This window comes from Phascolarctos cinereus, unplaced genomic scaffold (genome assembly GCF_003287225.1).
Source record: "Phascolarctos cinereus isolate Bilbo 61053 unplaced genomic scaffold, phaCin_HiC Scaffold_4;HRSCAF=312, whole genome shotgun sequence".
Classification (NCBI taxonomy): Eukaryota; Metazoa; Chordata; class Mammalia; order Diprotodontia; family Phascolarctidae; genus Phascolarctos; species Phascolarctos cinereus.
The window spans coordinates 516,761,943-516,783,580 of NW_027555847.1; the positions used below are offsets into that span (position 1 = coordinate 516,761,943).

General features: G+C 37.7%; 1 protein-coding gene across 3 annotated transcripts in view; it reads right to left on the minus strand.

The window, feature by feature from the left end:
* Window positions 1–17,518: 17,518 nt before the first annotated feature.
* The window catches only part of PIEZO2 (piezo type mechanosensitive ion channel component 2), a 505,350-nt gene continuing 501,230 nt past the window's right edge, over window positions 17,519–21,638 (minus strand). For all 3 annotated transcript variants that reach the window (XM_078153522.1, XM_020985555.2, XM_078153521.1), the window contains 2 exons: window positions 20,790–20,973; window positions 17,519–19,432 (listed from right to left, as the gene is read on the minus strand). In XM_078153522.1, the coding sequence (XP_078009648.1) occupies window positions 19,180–19,432; window positions 20,790–20,973 (437 nt within the window). In that variant the 3' untranslated portion in view covers window positions 17,519–19,179. The remainder of the gene's footprint in view (window positions 19,433–20,789; window positions 20,974–21,638) is intronic.

Below are 21,638 nucleotides of genomic sequence, written 5' to 3' on the forward strand. Positions count from 1 at the left end.
GGCTCTCAGCACAAAAATAAAACAAAACATAAAACTGAAAAGGCTCAAGATCTCTGGCCATCCTGCTAGCATGTAACCTACCATTCACTTCGGAGACATTGTTTGTTAATTTAAGAGAGTATGATTCTTTTGTTTCTTTGCCATTCACTACAAAAGAATTTGTGCTGTCCAACAGAGAGAGATAGTTCTAACAAGGAAGATAACTAAAGGAGGATTAAAAAAGATCCCTTGATGTTAAATCCTGTTTTAGGTCTAAGAAGAGAGACAGAGAGGCAGAGATAAACAGAGAGACAGAGACAGAGACAGAGAGACAGAAACAGAGATACACACAGAGACAGATACACAGAGGGAGACAGAGACAGAGAGACAGAGAGAGACAGAGACAGACAGAGACAGACTGTGCAGTTAGACAACTTTGGCCCACATATGGTAAAATCATATAAAGGCATCAAGGAAAGGACACTCCAAGTTAACAAATTGTAAACTACTTCCCAGAGCATTTTAACTCCCCATTCAGGCACAAATTTACATTTGATGTCTCAGATGTCTGTTTAGAAATATGAATGAGAAACCAGGACTCAGAGACACATAGGAACTAAGGGACCATAAAGGGATTCTGCTCTATTAGAAACCTCTTTCCCCTTTATTCTCCTCCCCTCTTCTTTTCCCTTCTTCTCTCTCCCTTCTTCATCCTCTTTCCTTTCCATCTTCCTTCCCTCCCTGCTTTTCCCTGTTTTTCTTCCTCCCCTTCCTTTTTCCTCTCTTTCTCTTCCATTCCCCTTTCCTATCTCCTTCTCTTCCTTCCTGTCCCTTTCCCTCTCTCCCCCTACCTCTCTCTCCATCTCTTCTTACTTTTTCTTTTAAGGATTATCATTGCTTAGGTTTGAGGGATGAAATAAAGTACTCTCAGGGAGAAAGCAAATTAGTTGTAAATAGGGCAGCAATGTAGATATAAATCTGTGTAGTCATAAGCTAAAAGAGCAAATCATTCTTACATTTCTGTTTTGTTACACAAAGTCAAGCTCCTTAGATGTAATGGCTATAATTCTGATCTCTTTGAATAAAAAAAGTTTACTTTTTTAAAAAAATTGCTTTTTTCAATTAATAAAAATCCATTTTCTCTCCCTTTCCCTCCCCTTTCTCCACCACAGAGGCAAGGAGGGAGAAGGAAAAGCAAAATTCTTGCAATTAATATGCATAGTCGAGCCAAACAAATTCTCAAAATGGCTAATTTTTGGGGGGCCAATTGGGGTTAAGTAACTTGCCCAGGGTCACACAGCTAGTAAATGTCAGGTGTTTGGTCTGAGGCTGGATTTGAGCTCAGGTCCTCCTGACTTCAGGGCTGGTGCTCTATCCACTGCAAAAATGGCTATTTTTAAAGCAGACATTCCATACCTGTGGCAGTGACCATTTGCACTGATTAGTTGTATGATCTTGGACAGAGAGGGATAGAGTGACAGTCTTGGAGTCAAGAAGATCCTGATTGAATACCACTTCTAACATACACTAGCTATGTGATGTTGGCAAAGTTATTTGGCCTCTCAATCAATAAGAATCTATTAAATACCTACTATATACTATGCACTATACATACAAAGACATAAAGGAAACAATGCCTGCCTTCTAGGAGCTTACATTTTATCAGGGAAACATAAGGTAATTTTTACCATGTGGGAGTTGCAGGGCAGGCAGCATTGCTGCTTCCTTCACTTTCTTCCCCACAATGCTTAGGCTCAGGTACCTTTTTCTATCTCCCCGACCACCTTTCCAGCCCTGATTTTTATGTTGTTATCTTCTGTTAGAATGTAAGTTCCTTGAGGATGCTCTGAAAAAACATCAGGGATTCTAAGAGGTTGAGGTGAGAAGCGAGTGAATTCTGGGGATGGTGGACAGCCAATAAATATATGGAGTCTCATGGAGATGGGAGGTGGAATACTCTATGGGAATAGTAAGAAGGTAAACTTGATTAGACCCTAGGGAGAATGAAGGAAATATCATTTGATAAAGTTGGAAAGGTAGGTTGAAGTCAACTTGTGAAAGACTTTAAAAGCCAAATAGAGGAGTTAATATTTGTTTCTAAAGGTAATGGGCCTTGATTGGGGCCCTTTCTGCGACACTCACTACCAGCTTCCTGCTTCAGTTGGGCCCTGCCCCAGTGCCATTTACACATCCTTTTACGTTCTCTGTATAGACCTTCTCCTTTGATATTTATGACATTTTAAATGCATATTAAATATGCTTCTTAAAATTAATATATTCCAAATAGAACTTTATCTCCCTTTTTGTTTAAGTGCTATGTTGGGATAAATAAAACATTTGAATGGTTAATGAGAGGTTTATTTTGCCCAAACACAACAAGGATACTGACAGTTCTTAACTTCTCTGGAAGCAGTGCCTCTTCCCCCTTTGTCTCTATGTGAAAATATGTCTGGTCGTCAGGGCAGCACGTGGTGAAGGACATGGGGACTTGGCAACAGTGGTCTTCTGAATTCTACCAGTCCAAGGGACCCTAATTGCTCGTAGCTGGAATTTTTAATGTCTTTAATCAGTCAAATTTGACACCCCCCCCATAAGGTTGGAAAAATTTGAGTGCCAGCCTGACTCAAGATTAAAATAAAATTGTGAAATATTTAACAAAATAAATAAAAATACAACAAAACATAGTGTTAATTAATGGTTTTCCAAGTTCATATGAGGCCTGTAGGGATCAATTTCTATTTGAGTTTTATACCACTGTTTGACGAGGATGCTGGCTGAAGAAGCCAGAGCCTGTTAAATCCTGAGAATAGCTTTGTCTCCTTTTAGGGAAAGCTAATCCCTAAGGATTAGGGAAGAAGGAGAAACTTGCTGGCCTTCCCATCCCCTTCCCCTGGTAAATATTACTCCTAGCAAACCTGGGGTCCAAATAAAGTTGGACCATGAGGGCAGGCACAGAATCTCCCCCAGTGCCACACAGAATGTGCTCTGTACATAATAGTTACATAATAGACATTTATTAAAATGAATGGTAGTTCTGTATGTGGATAACTTATTAGATGGTCATTCAGAAAACAAAAAAAAAACCACAAGGTTATGTCCTCAAATGTTAGGATCCTATGACTCTAGTACAAGGATCTCACAACCTCTGTACATGTGAGAAAATGGGAACCATGGATACATTTCAGGGATATGTGAAATTGCATCTTTATTAGCCTCTAATGGAAATTTGGCATTTCCTTCAATTATTTAAAAAAAAAAAACTATTCTAGGAAGTGGTCCATAGGTTTTGCCAGACTGAAAAAGGGGGTCCATAACACACAAAAGGTCAATAGCCTTTGACTTACTAAGGTACTCACTATGCTAAGCTCTCAAAGAGTGTACATTCTGATGAACATTCTCAAACATCAAATGGATGTGTTGGACTCAGATGGTCCTTTAAGACAGCCCTTCCAGATCTCAAATTCAATTATTCTATTACTATTCAAGGTCTAACCCTAATACTTTGGGGAAACCCAAGAGGATTTTAAACATGAGGAAGAAGGTCAATAGGGGATCTCACAGACTTATACCTTTCCCTTTCTTCTGCCCTTGCCCTGAGTTCTAGCTCAACACCACATAGCTACCAGAGGTCCCCATGAGAAGCCATGGACCTTTCAGGGATTTCAGAGTAATTCATCCATTCAACTTTGGGATGTTATCACAGAGAGAAAAGAAGGGAAGATGATATGTGGGGTGGAAAAGAGCAGTAACCCTAATAAGGACACACACCTTTTTTTTTTTAACTCTAACACTACCTTTAGGCAGCAAGCACCTCAAAGGTTGAATAGCATGGACCTCCGGGCTGGTATTAAATTAAACTATTAATATAGTGTGACAGTTGAGCTGTGTGTGCTTTGAAAGGCAGGAGGTTAGAGGGCCAATTAGCCAATGTGACATAGCGATACAATGTTGGGATGTCTCAATTTGGGTAACTTTCCTTTTGTCTCTCTTCTGTGCTTCTATATAACGTATCTTCTGGGGGAAAGTCTTGTGTTAGACTGGGGCACAAGCTGCTTTTGTTCTTAGGCATAACATACCAAAGGGCCAGTCAGTGAAGACTGTGGGTCACAAGCAATAGTTGTGTCCTTGACAACACTTTCTGATCCTTTTTCCCATTTTCTCACATATGCAGAGGTTGTGAGAGAGATCCTTGTACTGAAGTCATAGGATCCTAACATTTGAGGACACAACCTGTGTTTTGTGTTTTTTGAATGACCATCTAATAAGTTATCCACATATAGAACTACCATTCATTTTAGTAAATGTCTATTATGTAACTATTATGTACAGAGCACATTCTGTGTGGCACTGGGGGAGACTCTGCGTCTGCCCTCATGCAGCTTATACTCAGACATGACACACAAATAATTATAATGCTTAGTAATATGGGAGAAGAACTTTAGCTGTGATTTACAGCATAATGATTCCACTTAATAATTGCAGGGGGAAGAGTGGTAAAAAAACAGATTTGTTCTGAAGATTTCAGATCTGGCTCCTGAGGAGATCTATTTATCTTTTTTTTTTTTTTTCTGACTGCCAACACCTTATTCACCCAGTTGCTCAATTTGATTGTTTGTCTATCAAAGCCCACAGTAGAAATGCTTATTTGCTGGCTCGACAGGACTTGGACTAGTCAATGTTCTTTTTGACCACCTCCCTTCCCAGCTTTTCCTTTTCCTTTTTCTTTCTTTCTTTCTTTCTTTCTTTCTTTCTTTCTTTCTTTCTCTTTCTTTCTTTCTTTCTTTCTTTCTTTCTTTCTCTCTTTCTTTCTCTCTCTGTCTCTCTCTCTCTTTCTTCTTCTTCTTCTTCTTCTTCTTCTTCTTCTTCTTCTTCTTCTTCTTCTTTTTTAGGCATCCAGAGTTAAGTAACTTGCCTAGGGTCACACAGCTAGTAAGCATCTGAGGCCTGATTTGAATTTAGGATAGACCACTCCAAGGCCAGTGGTCTATCCACAGCACCACCTAGTTGCCTCTCCCTCCTAGTTTTTTCAAAAGGAGTTCACCCTCATTTGAATATGAGTTGAGACGAGCAAGTTACTTAACCTCTTTCAATCTCATTTTTCTCCTCATCTGAAATCTGAGGATAATAATAGCATCTACTTCACTGAATTATTGTAAGGATCAAGTGAGATAACATATATTCTAGAAACCTTAAAGTGCTGTAGAATTGCTATTACCATCTATTAGTTACATATCTCTTTTCAGCCCACATGGGAAAGGGAATAAAAATTTATTAAATGCCTAGTATGTGCCAGACATTTTACAAATATCTTATCTGCTTCTCACAACAGCTTTGAAAATAAGGTGCCATTATTATTATAATTTTACAAATGAGGAAACTAAGTCAGACAGTGACTAAATGACTTTCCCTGGATCACACAACTAGGTAGTGTCTGAGAGTGAACTAGAACTCAGGTCTTTCTAATGCCAGAGCTCTAGCCATACATCATATATCATAATTATAATATATACATAATTAATTATAATAATTAATGATAATAATCTATGCCAGGAATAGTCTCATTCATTGCATTCATTGGTCTGTTAGTATGCCTAGATGTTGCTGTTTACTATCCATGTTCTTAATTTCTTCCAACTGAAGAGGCTGCACTACCTCTGATGCCATGCCCCATTAACCTCCACAGCAATTATGAAGACTGTGTAGAAGTAGCCAATAAATCAGTTCAACAATCAGACAATCCTTTATCCTGCTCTCATTTTCCCTCTTATATCATTTGGCTGCTGCCTGTATCCTATTCCTTGGAATACCTGGATTGTGGCACTCTCCCACTGATGGCCATCAGCAAAGCAATGCACGTGGGAGACATCCAGACACTCCTTTCTCATCCAGACTGGAGAGATCAATGTCCAGACTTATTTTAAATACATTTACACCAACATCTTTTCCCCCTTTCTCTGGTTTGCAGTGTTTATAATCACAAGACCAATCCTGGGCAGAAGCCAATCATTATTCGAACCAAACTCACTCCTTATTAATGGCCCACAGAGTTCTGGGCAAAGCAAAAGAATGATGAGATGGAGTCATCTGAAAAGGTTCATTAATATTTCACTGTCATATTACATCAGTCCGGGTGCCAGGAGGCAGCATAATTCATAATTTAATATCACAAGCACACTGTTCCCTGATGTGCTGCTAGGGATCTAAGAAGCCCATGGTGCAAGGAGTCAGCACGTGTGTTGGCAGCCTCTGAGGTCAGGCTTGGGGCCTCTCCCTAGAAGGCTGAGCTGCAGGAGGTGGCCTGTCTGAAATGTCATGGAGACACAGCTCAATGAGGCTAAAGTAGGGGAAAAGAAAAATCTCAATTTCCTGTGGCGGGTTGTGTGTTTGCAAGCACGCACGCATGCATGCATGCGTGTGTGTGCGTGTGTGTGTGTGTGTGTGTGTGTGTGTGTGTGTGTGTGTGTGTGTGTGTAACTATTTTTGGGAATGTGTGAGTTTCATAGCAGTGTGGAAAATGCTTTCTTCATGGGTGAGAGTATAAAATTTGAAATTTCCAAGAAAGGAGCATGCTGTGATGGAGTTCTCACCAAGAGCACAGAGGCCTGGAATGCCGTGAGAACAATCACTGAGTTGTGAAAAATTAATAACAGATGAAAATGAGTTTTACTTTTATTTTTGCTCAGCTCCAGACCTCTGTGTTTATGCATCTTGAAACGCATGTATTCCTGGATTTGGAGAATTTTGTTTATTTTAACTTTTGGTAAAAGTTGTTTAAGCTCACTAAATTCTTTTACACTTAGTTGAAGCCTATATCCCATACCTTAGGCCAGACAAAGACTGTGAAACTCTGCCGCCCCATTGCCATAACTGGTCTAGACAGGGCTGGTTCTGGGCCAAACACTATTTACTCAGCCACTTTTCAACAGCCTTTCCTCCCATTTCTCTTTTGTGGGTCTTCCTTTTTCTTCTTCAGATGTGTAGTCACCTCCTAATATATGCCTTCAGGAAAAGTACTCTGATTCATTTTTCAGAGTAAATTTAAGTCACTGGCTTTAATTTTCCTAGGCAAGATTTTAACTTTGCATTTTAACTTTCATCTTTAAACTTGTAGCTTTAGTTTCCTCAAACGTAAAATGGGAATGAATAGTATCGACCTCACAAGCTAGTTGTCAGGATCAAACAAGATAACATGTGTAATAGACTTTTCAGATTTTAAAGCACTACTTAAATGCTAGCTATCTTTAATGTGGAATAAAATGCTTTATCCCATATTAGAATTTAATTCATGAACCAATTGAATAAAACAATTTTTTAGTGCCTTCTCTTTGCGGTTAACTGTGGTAGACAGGTAGGTACTAGAAAAGATACAAGGTTTAGATATGAGTCTCTTCCATTATGTAGCTAACATTCTAGCAGGTAGATGTGATACACTCCCATGAATAATTATAACATAAAATAATATATGATGAGTGCATGCAAAAAGATTTAACATATGAGGGAGGAAAAGTCATTTTTGGAGGAACAGATTGAAGGAAAGATTCTTAGGAAGAGACATTCAGTTGGCCTTTAATAGGTAAATAGAAATTCAGCTAGGGCAGGATGAAGTAGGAAGAGATGACAGCAATAAGGAGAGTCTCATTTCAGTATTACTGTTATTATTCATCTTTTGTTCTTGAAGAGGACCAATGACATCAGGAGCGTGATGTCTTGACTTTCAAGGGAATTGGATTTAAGTGAGGCAGAACTGTGTGCAAAGTCATCAGCCCCACTCTCTCCTCCAGAGTTATTGGAGTCCAATGGTAAGACATAGGTCAAGATGACTGTTGATGGCCCAGGATGAAGTGGGAAACCTTGGCCTTTTTAAACTAAGGTCTTTCTCAGGTCTCATTGTGTCTGAGGTAACATCCATTCAGTAATTAAAGGTTAGGTAATATTTGAGGTAAAAGATGGCTTACTTTGCCTTCACAAAAGAATCAGTCAAAGAGGGGAAGACCTTCAGAGTTTTTGGCCAGAGCAAAAGCAGTTGCTATATACTCTCCTCCCATTTCAGTATATGAATTGCAGAAAGGCATCATGGGGGGTGTGTCCTGGAAATGAATGGGAGGGAATAGTAATGACTACATTTTGATTGGAGCATAGAGTAGTACATTGTAGAGGGTAGCTAAAGGATAGAAGATTTGGGGGGATTTGGGGAGCTATAAGCTATTACCTGCTTTGCCCATTTGCCAACTGTCTACAGTGCCTGGTAGGTACCTAATAAATACTTATTGCTTAATCGATTGCCTATGCGTAAATCTAACTCTTACGATGCTGTGGGCCTGGAAGCCTACGGACAGATAGGACAAGAGCAAACTGGACTGGTTTAATGTGTGTGTCTATTTGCTATAGTTAAATAGTTTTCAGTTTTTGGAACCCAGTAAAATTGACTTTTACAAGGCTTCAAAAATTCTTAAACACCAAAAACTCAGTCAACTCCCACCATAAAAGAAAATAGTGACCTGCATTCTAATCATTATTACAACTTACTATTTATCAATTTATGGTTTATAAAACACTTTTGTGACAGTTTTAAAAGGTAGGTAAAACATGAATTTTTGTACCAGTCTTACAGATGAGCTAGCTAAAATTCAGTGATTTTCCTGCAGGTACCTATCTGGTTAGAGCAGGGACCTGAACCTAGTACTTCTGATTATACCTGTTGTCTCTTACTTCATTGCTTGTAGACCCATATCTCCCTCTAACTAGTAAGGCAATGTGATCTTAGGCCAGTCATTTCAACTATTTGGAGGTGCCTTCATTTGATAACTTTGTGGGAAATATTAGCTCAAACTAAATATGTTAGTCTACTATATAACTTCATTGTAATTTAGCACTTATGTAAAAAAATCATTCAAAGAAAGCTTCCATAGAGAAAGTGATACACTGGGGTTATTGTATACCTTCTTAGGATCTTAATGGAGTTTAGGTCACATTTCTGAGGGATTAAAAATTCTAGGCCCACAAAAGCCTTCAGTTCCAGAAAGGTTTGCCCCAGACAATAGACCCTTTTAAGACTTTAGTTTTCTATTCCCTTCATACCTTCTATTGAAGGTCTGAGTCCCAGAGCAGTAAGTAGGGTAGAGTTACCTGTGCTTTGATCCATACCTCCAAAATCCAACATGCACATTTTCTTTATAACCATATGGATCCCACCATCTCAGCACCTCACAGAGACTGCTAATTTGATTTTTTGGTGCATGCAGTGGTGCTCTCATGACTTGAGGTCCTGATCTCTTGCTTTGCTCCACTTCCAGTATCCTTGTGATGGGCAGAATGACTGTCCTTACCTGGCCCCATCCTCTGGTTCCATTGACATTGAACTCTTCTTAAGGACAGCATCTTCTCCCAAGCATCTCAAACCTTACAGAGACATCAGTAGGTGTCTCTGAGGGACCAGCCAATTCCTTTCCTGGAGTAATCTCACCTGTAGTTGGATTGCTGTTCCCTTCTCACCACCCCTACCCTCAAAGATGGGACTTTCTCTAGAACTCAACCAAGCCATCCTTTTCACCACTCTTATCCCCACTTCCACTCCATTCCCAGGGCTCTCCTCACTCCTACCAACTTTTGGCCCAGAATACTCAATGAAGACAACATTTTGTGATGTTGCTGCAATGGAGACAGGAAGAAAAGAGTTGGGAAAGAACGGTCTCCTAATTGTGGTTGCATGGATTAGGTCTCACTGCTCAGTTTGACTGAATTTCTATAGCTGTTAATTACTTTTCCCTCTTCTGTTTTCTAGTTACTATTCAACCAGTTGGGGACCAAGCAGTACTTATGCGAATCCTTGGCCCCAACCAACATGCTGTCTCTGCAAAAGAATCTTGAATTGGGGAAAGTCACATGGACAAACCATCTTCTCTCAGCTGTCTACTGCTCATTGCCCTTTATCATATGTTCTTCCTTCCTTCCTTCCTTCCTTCCTTCCTTCCTTCCTTCCTTCCTTCCTTCCTTCCTTCCTTCCTTCCTTCCTTCCTTCCTTCCTTCCTTCCTTCCTTCCTTCCTTCCTTCCTTCGTTCCTTCCTTCCTTCCTTCCTTCCTTCCTTCCTTTTTTCCTTCCATATTTATTACACATCATTACTAAGCACTACTGTATGAAGCACAACTCAACTAGGTGCTGAAGTCCATACAAATTTTGCTTCCTGGGTCCTTATGGAACTTAAGCAAGGAGAGAAGTAAAGCATGAGCACAGATATACAATGACTACACATTTGATGTAATGCATATGAGAATGCAACGGAGGTTCGATAAGGCAGCTTGTCAATCTACAAATATTTATTGAATCCTTACTCTGTGCCAGATCCATAAACAATGATAATTAGAGTCAGACACTAAGAAGAGTGAGAGCAAGGGAATAACCATGAGCCAAACCTTAGGAAAGGTATCCAAAGGAATACAGACAAACAGACCAATTATAAAGGACCTTAAGATTAGCAAAGCACAACAACCCAGTTAAGGTGTTATTATTATTCTCATTTTACAGATGAGGAAACTGAAGGTCAGAGAGGTTAGATGACTTGCTTAGGTTATTATTAGTAAATATTTGAGGTAGGATTTGAACATTTATTGACCCCAACTCTAGTTTTCTCTTCCCTAAGCCTCTCTGTCTTTCCAGGCTCAGGATGGATGAAATTTGTACTCAGTTGACATGAGTTTAAGTTTATGGGGGTTTTCTAGACTAGATATTTCATGGCCTGCTTCACTCTTTTCAGCAATAACAAATGTGGATAAACCAAGGAATGTCCATTATAGCTTGATAAGTTGAAACCAGCTACACATTTCTGGATATGTAGGGGTGGTGATGATGGGAATGATATATTGGAGAGGGAGAGTTTGACATGAATATCAATGATGGGGAAATAGGATGAGACCTTGGGTTCATCCCACTTTTCCTCAAAGTCTAAATCTGCCCAGGGTGCTATGTTTATTGGAGAAAGAAGGCAAAAACACCATTTCCATCTACTACCTCGTGTAGCTTCACATCTGCTTCATCCCAGATTTACAACCTAACATTCCAAGGAGAGCTGGGGATTCTATAATTGCAATGGTGAAGGGAGTGGAGGAATCCAATTCTCCCCTGCGCCAAATATATGAAGTAATTTGTATTGTACAGAGCACACGGATGGCTCCCCTGTTTGCACAGATGAGCTTTTTTTAAACACCTCTTGCCCTCTATTTGGTTTTGTAGGATGGAATGAGGCAGAGTGGTACAGTGGAAGAGAACTGACCCTAGAATCAGAGGATTTGAGTCCAAATCCCACCTTTGACTCTTACTACCTATGTGATTGTGGGCAAGTCACTTAACATCCCTAGGCCTCCATTTCCTTATCTATAAAATAATTCTAGATGGTCTCTGAGGTTTCCTCCTCACCTCCGAATTTCTTGATCTCTGAAATGAGTTGTGGTTGGAAATTATTTTTGATAAGAACTCCCAGGATCATATCTCTCCACTGGCCTTTGGTTGATCCTCAGATTCAATTCTGTGAAAACTCCAGTGTTCCAAGACTATCAGCCTACATCACCAAGGAAATATTATTGTTAAAATGATGGGGCTTTGTTTCAGAGAAAACCCTGGAGTCATAAAACAAACAAAAAACCTATGTAGTTTCCCAAAGGACATCTCTCCTGCTGTTTTAATGTGGGCCTAGTTCATTATTCATTTGTACTGTCTGTGAAAGATACAGGTACTCATGGACATGCTCTATGGGTAGGGCCAGGGGTGGGGAACCTGCAGCCTCAAGGCCACATGTGGCCCTCTAGGTCTTCAAGTGCAGCCCTTTGACCAAATCCAAACTTCACAGAACAAATTCTTTTATTAAGATGATTTGTTCTGTGAAGTTTGGATTTAGTCAAAATAGTTTTGTTCTGTGAAGTGTGGATTCAGTCAAAGGGCTGCACTTGAGGACCTAGAAGGCCACATGTGGTCTTGAGACTACAGGTTCTCCACACCTGAGGTAGGCCATCAAATCACATGCCATAATCTGAACAATCTACTTTCTTCAACTTTTTATTTTTTCTTGTGCAGATTGTAAGGCCAATCTCTTTTGTGTGGTTGTGGATTTCCCTTAAGAGGTGCAATGACTAGGGGCTTAAGGTAGTCAGAACCATGTTAGCAAACAGGAGCATTTGATGGGGTTCACAATTTAGAGGAAATCCTTCAATTTGGATGCTGTGCACGACTTCTTCCCTACCAGTAACAAAAACCTCTGGTGAGAATGGGTCTTTTAGTTTCACACCTTTCTTGTTATTAATAATCAGAAGGTCATTGAACAAAGTAAGCTCTGTTGTTTCATCTTTTGTGGCATACTGGGCATAATAGTACCATATAGTTAGCAAATAAGATAATGTGAAATACCCTGCAAATCTTAAAGCATATTATTATTATTATCATCATTATTTTGTCTTGAACTTGCAGTCAGGAAAACCTGAGTTCAAATATGGCCTCAGGTGCTAGTTGTATTGGGCTTGGATAAGTCATTTATTTTTCCTCAGCCCCAGTTTCCTCATCTGTAAAATAAGAATAATAGTAGTACTTACGCCACAGAGTTGTTTTGAGGCTCAAATGAGATAATGTATGTAAAGTGCTTCACATATAGACCTAGCAGTGGTATTTCTGGGTCAAAGGGCATACACTGTTTAATAACATTTTATATATAATTCCAAACTGTCTATACCTAAAAGAGATCAAAGAGAGAGAAAAAGGTCTTACATGTACATAAATATTTATAGCAGCTTTTTGTGGTAGCAAAAAAACTGGAAATGAAAGGGCTGCCTATTAGTTGAGGAATGGCTGAATAAGTTGTGGTATACTAATGTGATGGGAAACTATATAAGTGCTATAAGAAATGAGGAAATAGATGATTTCAAAAAGACATGGAAAGATTTGTATGAACTAATGCAGAGCAAAGTAAGCAGAACCAGAATAAAAATTATACTATAACATCAATATTATAAAAATCAATAATTTTGAGGACTTTCGTAAACTGAAAAAGAATTAAATGAGCAGAGCCAGGAGAATAATCTATACAATGACAAAAATAGTATAAAGATAAGAAAATTTGAAAGGTATAATACAATGACCATTGTGATTCCAGAGGATTGATGGTGAAATCTACCTATGACGTAGAGGTGATGGAATTAGGGTGCAGAGTGTATGTTACACACACACACACACACACACACACACACACACACACACACACACACTTACATGTATACATAATATTTATTATATTGTCGCAATGTATATACACATATATGTATACACACACACGCATATATACATACATATATACATACAGCCTTTGAGGGAACGTTTTGCTTGACTATGCATATCTATTACAATAAATTTATTTTTCTTTTCTCTTTTTTCACCAGTAAGTTAAAAAGTGAAAGGTAGAAAATATATGATTTTGTTAATTTTTTTTAAATATAGAAGAGAAGATGGTAATATAATGTGGAATGTTTTATGTACTTTCAGATGAAATCACTACATTATTAGTTTTAATAATTAGTTTACTTGTTAGAGGAGATCTCTTAAGTAGTGAGGTTAATCTGTAATCATTTATAATATAAAAACAAAACACATCAATAAACTTTAATTAAAAAATGAAGTGCTTTGTAAACTTAAAATGCTAAATAAATATTATCTATTATTATTTTGGTAATACTTACAAATGAGATTTTCCCCATTCCTTTGGTATTTCCCCTCTTTAGAATTCCTGAAAGGGGAATTCATGTAGAATTGAAACTGAATTCCTATGGGAGAAAGAGTTAAAAGGCAATGTTTATAGAGATCCTGATGTCTTTTGATTATATTGTCTTTAGTTTCCATGATATGGGGATGACTTAAAGAAGAAACACTAAATAATGGTAGTCTTGCAGCACTTAAAATTTAAAAACAAAAACAAAACTCTTGGAGTTAATGGCCCTTTAAAGATGTGGTAGAAAAAGTATTGGTCTTCTACTCAGGATGGATAGATTTGAATCGACTCTTCCACACTTACGGGTTATGTAAAATTATTTAATCTCCCTAAGTCTCAGTTTCCTTGATGATATCATAGGGATAGCAATGCTTGCGTGATTGGCTCATGGGGTTGCTGTAAGGAAAGATCTTCACAAAGTTTAAATAGCTTAAAAACATAAAAAGAAAGACAGGTGGTCGTAGTGTGATTGTGCTGATTCAGCTGTTTTACAGCCCTGTTGGCTAACCACAGAATGCTCATTTACATTTAACCTCAGTATATCCCAAGAGGTAAATCTAAAAGAATGATTAAATTGCATAGACAATATAAACAATGTCAAGATGTTTCATAGGAGGTTGACACCAAATATCCAGTATCAGGATGAATGAATTTCATTTTTTTTTTTTGTGAAACAAAACAAAATGGTTGTGGGAGGGGAGGTCTAAGTCCAATTGGACCTCTGTGTGTGACTGAACAAGCCTAGAAAGGAATAAATAATTAAGGATAATTTTTTTTACTAGTCTAACTAGAATTACACATCACTTAGCCAAACAGCATGCTACAGAGATAGTGCTATTTGGAAGGGAAATAACCAAATATTTACAAGTTCTAATTTCAATTGCCATAATGTGCAAATGGCTGAGGGCAAACAATGATTTTGATATGGTTTCATTCTGTGACAACAATAGTGCTTCTAATGACATTGACTTGGACTAATGGACAGACTCAGAATATTTGATCTTGGCCATGTGAAACTGCACTGAACTGGTTTCCTCACTTTTAGCTAGATTTCTATTGGTTGATTGCTAGATTTTTGTCCCATGTACAGGTTTCTTTGCTCTCTTTTGTTGTATTTTAACATCTGTGGTTTCTAAGAATGAATATTACACCAAGGAAACATGCGAAAGTTGTGGTTCTTAAATATCATGTTTCAATGCCTGTTAGAGATATTGCAGTGGCTATCTGTGGGGGTATTTCAAAGATCATTCAAGCCCACAAATGAAACAGGATCAGTCACACCAAAACACAAAGGAAAATGCTGTCAAAACAAACAAATAAGAACTGATGAACTCTTGCTATAAAACAATTTAATTAATCCTCAAAAAATAAGCAATGAGCTTCAGAGACATCTGGCAGCTGGAAGGGTTATTACTGATATCTTTATTATGTGTTATAGGCTCCTTAAAGTTGGAAGAGTAGTGAGAAGACAGCTGCAAACCATTGACGTGAACATTGTCTTGGAAAGATAATACACTGAGTTATTATTGGAAAAGATCGTTTTTGATGAAAATTGCCTTTCATTTAAGGCCACACCAAAACCAATGATAGAATTTCATGTGAGCCTATAGGATCAAGGCATCTTTATTAGACTTTAAAAACATTGATCTAAAACTATTTTGGGGCTTTTTTTTTGTTTTCAGCTGGCCTAGAAATTTTGTCTCCTTTGAAGGAATGATGAACTCTGATAAATATATTATTGTCATTAATAATAATAGCTAAGAATCTGAGTCACTTCCCAGCTGATAAATGGTCAGAGGATATGAACAGGAAATTTTCAGAAAAAAGAAATGAAAGCTGTCTATAGTCATATGAAAAATGCTCTAAATCACTATTGATTAGAGAAACGAAAGTTGAAAAAACTAAGGCAGCATCTCACCTAGCCTATCAGATTGGCTTATATGACAGAAAAGGAAAATGACAAATGTTGGAGGGGATATGGAAAAATCGGGACACTAATGCATTGTTGGTGGAATTGTAAACTGATCCATCCACTCTGGAGAGCAATTTGGAACTATGTCCAAAGAGGGTATAAAAGTGTGCATACCCTTTGATCCAGCAATACCACTACTAGGTCTGTATCTCAAAGAAATCAAAGAAAAAAAGAAAAAGACCTTCTAGCAGCTCTTTTTGTGGTGGCAAAGAATTGGAAATTGAGGGGATTCTTATCAATTGGGGAATGGCTGAACAAGTTGTGGTATATGATTGTGATGGAATACTATTGTGCTATAAGAAATGACAAGCAGGATGGTTTCAGAAAAATCTGTGAAGACTTATATGAACTAATGCAAAGTGAAGTGAGCAGAACTAGGAAAACATTTGTACACAGTAAGAGCAATATTGTATAATGATCAATTGTGAACGACTTAGCTATTCTCAGCAGTAAAATGATCCAAGACAATAATCTGAAGGATTTATGATGAAAAATGCTATCCATCTCCCGAAAAAGAAATGATGGAGACTGAATATGGATTAAAGCATACCTTTTTTCTTTTTTCACTTTCTTTTTCTTGTTTTTCTTTTGTCTGTGCTTTCTACAACATATCTAATGTGGAAATATTTTGCATGACTTCACATATATAATCTATATCACATTGTTTGCCTTGTCAAGGACGAGGAAAGACAGGGAGGGAAAGAGAGTATTTGGAACTCAAAATTTTTTTAAATGAATGTTAAAAATTTTACATATAATTGAGAACTATTTAATGAAATAAATATATTAGGAAAATAATAATTGCTGACATTTATAAAGCACTTACTGTGTACTAAGCAACGTACTAAATGCTTTATAATTGTTATCTTAATTGATCCTCCCAACAACCCTGGGAGGTAAGTGTTATTATTATCTCCATTTTACAGATGAGTAAACTGAGGTAAACAGGTTAAGTGACTTGCTAAGGGTCAAGTAAATATCTGAGGCCAGATTTGAGCTCAGTTCTCCCCAACTTCAGGCCCAGTGCTCTATCTACTGCATCACCTACCTGCCCACTAAGAAGCAGAACTGTTCCTGAATTGCATAAATTCTGAAATGGAGATAGAATACTACAACATAATCTTGCACCATGCCACATGTCACAAAGTTAAGAATTTTTTTTCAAGAGATGTAGATAAATATGCAATGGCCTGGAAACTCACTTAATTTAAACCACATTGAAAACCTATGCATTACAATCAAGGCTTGACTTGGAAAAATGAACTGTTCATCAAAAGTGTGGTTATTATCTAATGTGATAGAAGTGTGGTTTCATGACAAAGAATTTAGGCATATGTGCCCAAATCTTGTGAAATCAATGCCAAATATAAAAAAAATGGCTGCAACAAAAAAGATGATGAATTGTATGTTACAATCTTGAGGCAAAGTGCTAAGTAAAGCAACAGAAAAGATTAGGAAGGAAAGAAGGTAATGTGAGGTCCTTGGCATGGGCGCTCATACCAAATAAATCATACTTTTAGACAGACAAAACATGACTTCAGAGAAGGGTCAGTTAGCAGAAGTGACTGGGGTACTGGGTTGACAGTCATCCCTGTCCATGGTCTAGGCAGCTCATAAAAGACCATAAAGCAGTTACTACACCCATACACCCATGCGATACTTATATCCGGTGGTGATGCTACTATTATTTCCTAACCTAGATGAAATCTACCCTCTGAAAATTCCCGAGGTTGATTTTTTTTTTCACAGCAAAGGACTCATAATCAAAAACATACACATTGAGAATCCTTCACATTGTTGGGAAATCAGAATGTCTTCCAGAGGGTTCCATTTACTGATTCAATTTTATTGTTACAGTGGTTTGAAGCAATTTATTTCAAGATGCCATGTGTAGGGTCGAACGTGTGATACTTTTCACAGTATAATAACAAATGTGCAATATTTATTTGGAAGCGCTGAACATTATTTGAACTCTGCTGTTAAAGCTCCATATTCACTATAATAGTTTTCTCTTTAGAATTTAGGACCTTGATATTTGCTAAGTGGTAACCCATTACATTGTTCATACATAGCAGCGAAGAGGAAAAGACCTGATTCTTCATCTCCATTGGGGTTTCTTCATTCCTGGGTATATGCCATGGTTAGACACTTCCCCCAAACCCCTTTCAAATATTCCATGCAAAATGGCAGAATAATGAGTATCTTTAAAATGACTGTACAACATGGGCTTTATTTCTGTGTCATTCCCAAATCTAAACTACCCAGAATATTCTTTTCACATACCTCAGTTTGCTCAATGTTCGTCTTTGAAACCATAAGTTAACATGTAATGAAAACTACATTTCAATCATAAATTTTCATGCTACATTGTTCTTTAATGAAGAGGTTGTATCACCAATGATAATAATTTAAGAAAAAGGCCATTTTATTTTCCCCAAGCTCATATACATACTTCTTTCATAATTATGAACTTAAAAAAACCCGTCTTGGATGTAAAAATGTGAGTTGGAATATGTAAACACTTTGGTATACCTGAAAAACTGGAAGGAAAATGTCACATACTGGAAAAACCATTGCCTTAAATCATCAAAATGGGTGAGGGGTAAGCATGTTAAAGGATGGGGAAAAGGCAGGAAAATGCTTATGACCTCAGTTATTAAAGATTTATAAAGTCAAAGTGCTCCTTATATAATTGGGCTGCCTTGTTTTATACTGTATGTCTATATCTAATGAGGAGCAGTAACTGTGAAGCAAATAACCTCATAAAACAGTCGTCGTCATTGGTGTTCACGATTTGCAGGATCTTAGCAAAATAGGTTTCACTGTTGTTTTTGTTTTCTGTTTTTCCTGAGAAGTCATTGATATTTCATGGAAATTTTCTTCATATAATTTTTTTTCAAATAAAATAAGGCAGTAAGAGATTATCACTAAGGTTATCTTTTTGCTTAGAATGAGGCTTGTTCTCTATTTGAGGTCTCAATGTGTCAATAGCTCTGTTTTGCCAGAAACAGGTAGGGCGAAGAGACTCAGCCTCATGTTGCTATACCCCACTGCTTGTGTGCTGGCGGTCTCCTGATTTTCCATCATGGCTTCTTCACAGTTAGTGATGGAAAGCTGGATTTTGTATGCCCAAACTGTGTCACCATTGTAGGCCCAGTTAAACCATCCAGGGGGCATCTTTTCTTTTCGTTCCTTTCCCTCTTGGTCCTCTCTGAATTCATAAATATGGCTCTTTTGCTTGGCCACAATGCCAGACACTGCTGACAACATTATAAAGCAAGTTCCCATGGTTTGATAGAAGTGGAATTTAAAAACATCAAAACCAATCTTCACCATCATCCCTTAGTCAGAAAGGTGATATGGATTCCAAGAGGTCTGGGAAAGGCCATCAATGCCCACCTATAAAACACTTGGTTCTTCTGAGAATTTTGTGCTTTTAAAAAAAAATTAAATGTCAATTTTATTTGCATTTCGCATCTCACAGCATCAATTGTCTTTTTCCCTAGTCCATTTGATCATTGTCTCTGGCGAGCGATACAAGAATATCAGTTTGGCATATAAGTCTTCCTCTAGCTCCAGTTCCCCTGTCTCTCTCACTAAGAAAATGTCGGTGCACAATTTCAAAATTCTATCTACATTTGGAAGCTCTTCAAACATTATGGAGTGTGAGATCCCACTGAAGAATTCACGGACAAACTTCCCAATCACGAGGACAACAGAAGCATACAGTCCCATAATACTGTGAAAAGAGAAAGGGAAATTGTTCAAAAAAAGTGAAATGGGAGATAGACATATAATTACATCATTAAATGATAAGAATAACAGATAAAATAAAAATATTTTAAAAATAAAATCCTTACTGTACTGTACCTTCTAGACTTTAAAGAGAACATAGGTCAGCTTACCCAGACCCATAAACCTATAAAGAACTTGATCTTATTCATAGCATGGAAAATGGGTACACACACACACACACACACACACACACACATACACACATGCTCCTCAGCCTTGGGTGTAGGTAGCTAGCCATACTTTCAGTAGTAATTGCAAGATAGAAATTTGAGGCAGGGGGAAACATGGCCATCTTTTTAAATCAATAGAGATAGTGATGGCATGAAATCTGGTTTAGCCAAAGGCTGGAGTAGAATGGAAGAGTGTGAAGCTCGGGAAAGTTGTAGTTAACATAGGGGGAACCAGAGGCTATAGCTACATGCTGCTTAAATAACCTGTCAGTTTTGTACCTCCAATTCCCAAATCAAAATTTAGTGAAATCTGAGTTAAACCATTTGTATGTATGTATGTATGGGCAGCTAGTGGCCCAGAGAATTGACTGCTAGGCCAGGAGTCAGAAAGACTCATCTTCTGAATTCAAATCCAACTTTAGACCCTTACTAGCTATGTGACCCTGGGCAAATCACTTAACCCTGTTTGCCTTGGTCCCTCATCTGCAAAATGAGCCAGAGAAGAAAATGGCAAACCACTCTCGTATTTTTGCTAAGAAAACACCAGATGGGGTCATGAATGAAAAGGACTGAACATATATATGTACGTATGTGTGTATACATGCATATTGATATCATGTAACAAATACAATATACATCAAATATCACATATAGAATATTATTCTGACAACAAAGTTCTCTTACGATATTAATTTTTTAAAATTTATACTGGCTATATTGGTACTGTAGGCATAAGTAGAGATAGCACCCAGGTAATGAATTATGGGACAAAATTGATTATAATTGCTTAGTGCTTTATACTCTAAAAGATGCCTGAAGTAGGGAGATAAAATGCACAAACATTTTTATAAATTTAAGTACATCGTAGTTTAGGAGAAAGACTATTAGACTAGGAGTTAGAGACTTAAGTTCTAGTCCTGGTTATGTAACTGAATAAGTGTTTGACTACTGGTAAAATCTCTCTGTGCCTCAGACTCTCGATCTATAAAATGAGGAGGTTATATTTCATGGACTCTGAAGGCCTATTAGCACTATGATTTTATCACTCTGAAAATAAAATATTTCTGTTATCCAAATTTAAAAATCATGAAGGTAGACTTTTAGATTTCCACGAGTGAAATTATCCCTTACCCATAGCCAGCAAGGAATCCAAGACTGGGAGGGCTAACTTTGTCATTGAATACCACCAGTTCCAAACCTTGAGTATCTTTGTTATGTAACTTGTTTCCAAGCTGGTTGAGAACCCACCACTCATTCTCAGTTACACTGCTATTGTCTCGGGACAAAATGATGGTGATATCTTTAAAATTATTATCTAGAAAGGAAGAAGAATACAGTTAAGTTTAAACGAGAATCTCAGAAATTTGGCATACGTCAATCAGTTTTCAAATAATCCTATTCAGTTCAATAAAAACATCTAATAAGTACCTATTATGTGCCAGGTACTATGTCAAGTGTCGGTGATACAAAAATAGCTATGACAAATAAGATTGAGAATGGATCATAAAAACTCTAGTTAAAGTGACAGTGATAAATGCAAAAGGGAAATACATGAAAAATGTTATATAAAATCTGAAAAGGAAGAGATCACTTCCTGTGGGGCAGAAGGTCAGAGATATTTTAATGGAGGAGGTGTGGTACCTAAACTGGACCTTAAAGAAAGGAAATGGAGTTTGGGAGTGACCAATCAGTCCATTACATGAGAGGGAGATAACATGAGAAAAGGCATAGAGGGCAGCTATCAGTGAGAGATTGAGAGAAACAGTTTGACCTTGAAGGACAGGTAAAATTTCAACATGTGAAATGAGAGAAGATGACTTTTCAGTACTCCTCTAGTTCTGTTTTATGGGGCCAAGTAAAAGCAGTGTAATCTCTCTTCCATGCTCTGACCCTCCAAAATACTCAAAGACAATTATCAAGTGCCTTCCATTGCCCCAAAGCTTCTCCTTTCCAGGGTAAATATTCCTAACTCATTTGAAC